The sequence below is a fragment of the Cebus imitator genome, unplaced genomic scaffold (assembly GCF_001604975.1).
Source record: "Cebus imitator isolate Cc_AM_T3 unplaced genomic scaffold, Cebus_imitator-1.0 Scaffold427, whole genome shotgun sequence".
NCBI lineage: Eukaryota > Metazoa > Chordata > Mammalia > Primates > Cebidae > Cebus > Cebus imitator.
The window spans coordinates 750050-758589 of NW_016107742.1; the positions used below are offsets into that span (position 1 = coordinate 750050).

At 45.6% G+C, this 8540-nt stretch overlaps 1 protein-coding gene across 2 annotated transcripts in view; it reads right to left on the reverse strand.

Annotated features, from left to right (window-relative positions):
• Nucleotides 1-3025, reverse strand: part of CCT3 (chaperonin containing TCP1 subunit 3) — a 30557-nt gene extending 27532 nt beyond the window's left edge. Inside the window, exons 1-2 of one of the 2 annotated variants that reach the window (XR_001819487.2) lie at nt 2716-3025; nt 320-381 (exon numbers count right to left, since the gene is read on the reverse strand). Coding sequence is in view for 1 of the 2 variants with exons in the window: in XM_017510008.1 (XP_017365497.1) it covers nt 320-381; nt 2716-2746 (93 nt within the window). In the remaining variant the exon portion in view is untranslated. The remainder of the gene's footprint in view (nt 1-319; nt 382-2715) is intronic. The other variant, XM_017510008.1, reaches the window with a different exon arrangement.
• Between the last annotated feature and the right edge of the window lie 5515 nt (nt 3026-8540).

Genomic DNA, 8540 nt, shown 5'->3' on the forward strand with positions numbered 1-8540 from the left:
ATACAAACAGGATGCTATAAAACAATACACAGCAACAAAATTATGCATAAGTTAACGAGCAAATTATCAACCCTAACTCAGAAGGGGAGGGCTTCCTTTCCCCTACCATCATCAGGAAAATGTTCGGAAAGAAGAGGTCACCTTTTCCTCTGCCTATTTGCACACTCTACATGAGTCTAGATGTGCAGGACACACACAGGACACACAGTGATCATCAAATACCAGGGAAGATAGCTGGAGGCAAGCTACCATAAACACTTAAAAGATTTGTGACTTACAATCAGAACGGCAAAAAACAAAACAAAACAAGATTTGTGACCTTGGCAGCATTGATGTTTCCAGACTGAACTTTTCTTCCGGATTCACGCTTTGTGTTCTGGCCTAAAATAGATAAAAACACGAGAGTCAACGGCCCAGGACTGCCCCATCATATACAAGTTACTTATTTCCCGGTCTTTGAAAAATAAGAATGCAGGTTTCATGGTGTATGCACAAAGGAAAGCTTATCAAACTCTACATTTGAAATATGTGCAGTTTATTATATGTCAACCATATCTCAAAAAACTGTAAACATGTCTTTATGACTGTTAACTTCTTTATTTCAACCCTTGGTATATTAAGAAATAACTTTGGAATCTTGGTTAATACTTTCCTTTTAACCAAATATTCATGTATTAGAAAAAGCGAAATAAAAATGAAAAAAACACAAAAACCAAAAAAAAAGAAAATAAAAAAGAGAAAAAAAAAGAAGAAAAATATTCATGTATTTACAGCAGGGTTTCATAACCTGAGATCTATGAACGGGCGTTAATGGGATAGTGAATTTGCTGAAACTCTGGTGAGCAAATGAGAGAGAGTGCAATATTTTTTTTTTCCGGAAAGAGGATCCACAGCTATCATCAGATTCTCAAAGGGCTGGTGATCCTAAGAAATGACCAATCATTGCTTATGTAAGCAGGGAAAGCGTTTGGGGATTCATTTTCTGCTTGGACAGGGGGATCATACACTAATAGGTCCAACATAATTACTGATAGTGCCCCCACAGAATACTGTTTAGAACACACTCAAGTTTGTAAGATAAATTATATAGTCACTCCATAATTGGATGTAACAAGAAGGCCTGAGTAATCCATTTACCATCACTAAGAGCTGACCACATATTTTAACTGGGAGCCTAATCGGTCACAGCCAACTAATGCCAGAGACAAAAGCAGACCTGAAAGGAGCTTTGCAAACATACCACTCACCCCCAGCCCATCTCAGTGGAGACAAGCCAGTTGTAACCAAACCAACATGATGTTTATTTCCTTCCCCTCTCCAAATTACATTCCCTTACAACTTAAGTCTGTAAATCTTTCAGTCTAGTCTCATCAAACCAAAACATCCACAATCCTTAGGATTTACATCTATCTCAGGCAGCTGTAACCAAAAACCTGCATGGATCTACCATCCATCAGAAAGAATGAGGTTCCCCCCACCCCGAAAAGTTATTTCTCAGGTACAGAGATAATGAATAAAAACTCTGAACGGCATTCAGTATACGGAAGATGGTAAGGGAGAGGAGATGGCTCGTCAGGCATCCTAGCTGTTCCTGCAGATGAGATACAGAAGTTATACAAAGAACGGAAACATATCAAAGGAAGACAATGGTGGTGGCGCTCACTACAAAAAAAATAATAATAATAAGGGGCCGGGCGCGGTGGCCAACGCCTGTAATCCCAGAACTTTGGGAGGCCGAGGTGGGCGGATCACCTAAGCTCAGGAGTTCGAGACCAGCCTGGCCAACATGGTGAAACTCCATCTCTACCAAAAATGCAAAAATTAGCTGGGCGTGGTGGTACGCGCCTGTAATGCCAGCTACTCGGGAGGCTGAGGCAGAATCGCTCGAACCCAGGAGGCAGAGGTTGCAGGGAGCTGAGATCGCGCCACTGCACTCCAGTCTGGATGACAGAATGAGACTCCGTCTCAAAAAATAATTAGAAAAAAAATGAGGTATCTTCCAAAGGGAAAAGATGACCAGTGGAGAAATTTGGGAAAATCCAACGGTTTAGTGGGAAAGATGACAACACCGGGGACCCGGTGGGAACGATTACATCCAAGACCAGTAAAGCAAGTACAGTTACTTCAGGATCAGGGGTTGCTGTTCAAGCGACTGCTACTGAAAAGAAGTGTAACGTACAGTGACCAAGGATACTACCTATTTACCAGACGCTCTTTAAGCAGTTTACCTACTTATCTCATTTAATTCTCACAATTCTACTAGGAAATACTATTAACTCTGTAATACAGATGGAAACATTTAAATTACCGCTACTAAGGGATGAGCCGAGGATATAAAGCTAGACCTAACTGGGGGAAAAAAAAAAAAAACCCAACATATTATACTTGCAGCTCTACAGCGACAATCAGGCTAGAAAGCGTGCAGGGGCGGGGGAAGTGTACGGGGACGAGGTACGGAATGCGTGGGAAAGAGCTTCCCAACGCGAACACACGTCAAGGAAAGAGGCTCGGGGAGGGGAAGGTCAGTTTGAGTTTGTGAAAAGAGGCAAATAGGTTAAGGGAAGAGAGGAAAGCGGTACACCCGGCTTCCAAAATGAAGATGATAACTGGAAGGCTCAGTGGCCGGGTCAGGGCGGGACGGAGCTGGGCGACACTGAAAAGTATGGACACAGGAGGGCGAAAAGGGGTCCCTTCCCTGGCATCCCCAAAACTCACTGAGCACGAGCACGGGACGATGGCCCATCATGGTGGCGCGATGCAGAGCCGGGTACCCAGAGCTGTGGGAACCGACAGAACCTTCTGGAGAGAGAGAAGCAGACACAAGCCCAGAAAACGCTGCCTCCTCAGGGCTTACACCTTAACTCGCTACTCTCAAGGTAGCCGCCAATCGCCGCACCCATCTCATTGACCGGCACAAAAACAGACCAATTGACAGCCTTAGTTCCGCCCCCTACGCAGGAACGGCCAGACAAGTTAGACAGAGAGAGCACGATGGAGGCACTAGGAGGGCACAAGCGCTTGCGCAATAGGGTGGCCGCTCCCCGCCGCGTGCGGCGCGAACGACGGCGCAGGCGCCAAGGCTCTGGCAGTTGGCCGGCACGCCACTGCGCATGTGTGTCAACTCTAAGGGCGGGTGCTGGGTTTGCGGCTTTTGGTTAACACCGCAGGTGAGGTCATTAAACTGTTTGTTGCGACTCGGTTCGTATCCGACCGTGAAGGCTAAGAAAAGCTTGACAGTTTCCACTCTTGTTCCAGCCTTAGCAACAGGTGGACTAGAGAGGCGGGACTCCAGCCAGCAGATGGGGAAAGACATGGCCGGCTTGGCGCAGGGTGAAGTGGGAGTTGTAGTCTTACCAGGCCGGGCTGGGCATCCTTTTTCCGGACACACTGGGAGTTTTGGTTTATAGCCTTTGGACTAATGGCTGTATGCAGACTTTTCCCTTCTTAGGAAATGCTTTCATCTGAGGCTGTGAGCAATACTGGAGGGTGATGGCTTGCGTTTCCTTAAGTTATCTTACCTAAAATGTTTTCTCAAGTATTCCCGCCGGGCGCTGTGGCTCACGCCTGTAATCCCAGCATTTTGGGAGGCCGAGGTGGGTGGATCACCTAAGTTCAGGAGTTCGAGACCAGCCTGGCCAACATGGTGAAACCCGTTTCTACTAAAAATACAAAAATTAGGCCGGGCGCAGTGGCTCACGCCTGTAATCCCAGCACTTTGGGAGGCCAAGGTGGGTGGATCAACTGAGGTCAGGAGTTCGAGACCAGCCTGGTCAACTTGGTGAAACCCGTCTCTACTATAAATACAAAAATTAGCCGGGCGTGGTGGCGCGCGGTGCCTGTAATCCCAGCTACTCGGGAGGCTGAGGCAGGAGAATCGCTTGAACCCGGGAGGCAGAGGTTGCAGTGAGCCGAGATCGCGCTACTGCACCTCAGCCTGGGTGACAGCGAGACTCCGTCTCAAAAAAAGAAAACAAAAAAGATTAGCCAGGCGTGGTGGCGTGCACCTGTAATCCCAGCTACTCGGTAGACTGAGGCAGGAGAATCTCTTGAACCCCGGAGGTGAGGTTGCAGTGAGCCGAGATCGCACCACTGCACTCCAGCCTGGGCGACAAAGCAAGACTCCGTCTCAAAAAAAAAAAAAAGTATTCCCTGTGGTGCTTTGAGATCTTCTTTCCCCACATCCATCCCTCTCCCACACTCATTCAGTCTTGGTTAGAGATGATGGGGAGCCAGAATTTTAAAATTACCATTCGGGATAGGAGCAGGACTCATCATACCGCGGAAGTTAAACTTGGTGAGAACATGGAAAGTAGTTGCCTATTCGTCAGAGACATTTAAGGTTTGGGTTTGGTTAAATTACTATTTCGTCCAGAAAAAAAAGGAAGCACTAGTATAAAAATAACTGTTTTCCAAACTCGTGAAGGGGCTGTGAGAGCACGAACAGTACAAGAAACGTGTTTGGCCATGAAATAGAGTTTCCTACTTTTTCCTCCCCAAATTGGAACAGCCTGAGATCTGATGGAGATAATTTAGGAAATTATCAATAATGGAAATACTAGCATGGATTGTTGATCATGTGATGCTATGATTCTTTCCCAGGCACCACACCTGTTGGTGTTCAGATGGAGCAGCACACTAGTCATCCTAACAGAAAAGGTGTGTGTTGGAGGCCCTGCTTCCCCTCCCTTAAAAAGCCAGACCTCTTGGCCAGGTGGGGTGGTTCATGCCTGTAATCCCAGCACTTTGGGAGGCCTAGGCAGGCAGAGCAACTGAGGTCGGGAGTTCAAGACCAGTCTGACCAACATGGAGAAACTCCATCTCTATTAAAAATACAAAATTAGGCCGGGCGCGATGGCTCAAGCCTGTAATCCCAGCACTTTGGGAGGCCGAGGCGGGTGGATCACGAGGTCAAGAGATCGAGACCATCCTGGTCAACATGGTGAAACCCCGTCTCTTCTAAAAATACAAAAAATTAGCTGGGCATGGTGGCGTGTGCCTGTAATCCCAGCGACTCAGGAGGCTGGGGCAGGAGAATTGCCTGAACCCAGGAGGCGGAGGTTGCGGTGAGCCGAGATCGGGCCATTGTACTCCAGCCTGGGTAACAAGAGCGAAACTCCGTCTCAAAAAAAAAAAAAAAAATACAAAATTAGCCGGGCGTGGTGACGCATGCTTGCAATCTCAGCTACTTGGGAAGCTGAGGCAGGAGAATTGCTTGAACTTGGGAGGCAGAGGTTGTGGTGAGCCGAGATCATGCCATTGCACTCCAGCCTGGGCAACAAGAGCAAAACTCTGTCTCAACCAAACCAAATGAAACAAACAAACAAAAAAACATTATTCATGCAGCCATATATTGACTGTGGAATCTTGAGCAAATTTCCTGACTTAAGTTTCCTTAAGTAAAATGTAGGTGAAGCTACCTACTTTATCTACATTCCTCAGGTCATGTTCCCCAGTTCCACAGACTAGGTCATTTGCTCTCATAGCACTTACTGAAGTGCAATAGTGTATGTGGCTTGGTCACCTAAGAATGTCTAAACTGCAAGACTCTCAGTTCCAGGAGAGTAGTGACCCCATCTGTTTAGCAGACTGTGAGATAATATATGTAAAGCACCTCTTATTATCATTTCCTCTGTTCTGCCTCCTTTTGCCTCTCTCCACCCTCATCCTCTGTATACATTGTCTGTCAGAAATACAGCTCCTTTAGTATAGAGTGTGTGTAAAACATTCTCTTTTTTAAAATTGAAAACAATTTTTAATTTCTCGTGCCACCTTGTCTAAAGATGTGTAAAGCATTCTTTAAACCTTATAACCCAGTATAAAATGCATCCTCATATGTCCAGGAAGGGCTCAAATTATTTAAAAGTGCATTTGCATGGAAATGAACACATTTTGCATGGAAATTAACACATGATTGAGAAGAATCTTGAGACCTGAGTTTCAACTTCTATCTCTTTACCACATTCTGCACAAGCCGTCAAATGACTGATGACTCTTGAGCAGGAAGGAGAAGAAGATGGAGGACCTACAAGTAGAGCTTGGAAAATCCACAAACCCAGTAGCCCCATGCAAAAGAAAACAAACAAACAAACAAACAAAAAAAAAATATTTCCCTCACCAAGAGTAATAGAGAACAGATTTCAGTTTTCATAGGCTCGGTGACCTTCCAGACAGAAAGCATCTCACCCTGGCAGCCACATATGAGCACTTCTTCCTCTTGCCAGGCCACTCCTTCTGCTGCCCTCTGAGTGAAGAACAAAAATAAGATGTCTTCCTCCATACAACTTACTGTTCACACCTCTGCTCCCCAGGCTCGTTTTTTATGAAGAGGCCCCTTTTTATCCTTCAGATTCCAGCTGAGATATCACTTCCTCAGGACACGTTTCCCAGCTCCACAGACTAGATCAGCTTTCATAGCACATACTGAGGTGGAATAGCGTGTGTGATTGATTACCTAATGACTGTCTGTACAACAAGACTCACTTCTGTTTAGCAAACTGTGGTATCCCCAGTGACTGATACATAGCAGGCACTTAGCTATCTCTTACGTGTGTGAATGAAAATAAATTGTTTTCTCGTCCTTTCTTGATTTCGCTCTAACAGTGAATTATTGTCTCCCTACTGCCTTGCCTTTTTAATTCTTACCTAGTTCGAGCTGTCTGACTTTCCATCCATTGCTCTTCCGTCTACTTTGCCACTTCCTTTTCATCTTCTAGACTCCTGAGGAGGAGTTCCTCAAAGGTTCAGTTTTTCCCTCTGTTTTTTGCCTTGGAGAGCTAATGTATTTTTGCAGCTTCTTCGTCCCCTTTTTGAGGCTGACCTGGCAATTTGACCTTTCACTTGAGCTCGGGTGCCAGCTCTCTGGATGTTTCTCTAGGCACTTCTACTTGGATTTCCTACTCTCACCTCAGATTCAATACGTCCAAACGTGATTATGTTAATGTGAGAGTTGAGTTTTACTCAGACTTCTTCAAGTAAAAGCAATTTAGAGGCTTGTGCAATTGGGAGAGATGCTGAAGTAGCTCACAGAATAATGGGAAGAAGAGCTGCAAAAACCAGGGCCTCGGGGACTCAAACTGGGGATTCAGTGCCTGTTTGTGTCTGTATCCATCTGTCTTTCTCCTATGCTTTTTCTTTAATCTCTTGCTTTATCCACTTCTCATGGTATGTTAGCCAATTAGCTTTCATTGGTTCCACCCATATATCTTCTCAGAATGGGAAATCAGAAGAAAGTAAATTTATTAGATATGGAATCCATATATTGATCCCAAGGAATGACTTTGGCCCAAGTTAGCTCATGTGCATACCGCCCTGGCTTAGTCATAGTTGCCAAGGCGGATGGGAATACCATGATTGGCCTGTATTGGGTCACGGGCCAATCCTTGTTGGGGCGAGGGGCTTGATTGTGGTCTCAGCAGTATAGACTGACTTCTCAAGGGTTTTTTTTTGTTTGTTTTTGTTGTTGTTTTGAGATGGAGTTTCACTCTTACTGCCTAGGCTGGAGTGCAGTGACATTATATTGGCTCGCTGCAATATCTGCCTCCCGGGTTCAAGTAATTCCCCTGCCTCAGACTCCCAAGTACCTGGGATTACAGGTGCCCATCACCACACCTGGCTAATTTTGTATTTTTAGTAGAGGTGGAGTTTTACTGTGTTGGTCAGGCTAGTCTCGAACTCCTGACCTCAGGTGATCTGCCCACCTTAGTCTCCCAAAGTGCTGGGATTACAAACGTGAGCCACTGCGCCTAACCACTTCTCAAGTTTTTAAGGTTCAGGAAATATGCTCTACCTGCAGGGAGCCTTCTCTCACTACTTGTATTGATCTCTTCTCCCTTTTGTAAAACATTGATTTCTACTTTTTATTTATTTATTTATTTATTTGAGTTGGAGTTTCGCTCATTACCCAGGCTGGAGTGCAGTGGCGCGATCTTGGCTCACCACAACCCCTGCCTCCTGGGTTCAAGCAATTCTCCTGCCTGAGCCTCTTTAATAGTTGGGATTACAGGCATGTGCCACCACGCCTGGCTAATTTTGTTTTTGTTAGTAGTGACAGGGTTTCTCCATATTGGTCAGGCTGGTCTCGAACTCCTGATCTCAGGTGATCCATTTTTACATTTAATCACATGTATAACTAACAGATAAAAAGCTTTTATTTCCACCCCAGGCTATCAGACTCATTGTTTATGTCCTTGTAAGATCGTTGTTTCTCCTGTGTCAGATTTGTCTCCCAAACTAGATAATAAGCACCTAAGAAACCACGTCTTACACATCTCATGTATACCCTAGGATTTAGTAGCTGCAAGCGTGTAGTCCTTATCAGTAAGAACTTGTAAACAGCCGGACTCGGTGGCTCACACCTGTAATCCCAGCCCCGCTTTGGGAGGCTGAGGTCAGCTGATCACCGTAGGTTGGGAGTTCAAGACCAGCCTGACCAGCATGGAGAAACCCTGTCTCTACTAAAAAGACAAAATGAGCCAGGTGTGACGGCGGGTGCCTGTAATCCCAGCTACTCGGGAGGCTGAGGCAGGAGAATCGCTTGAACC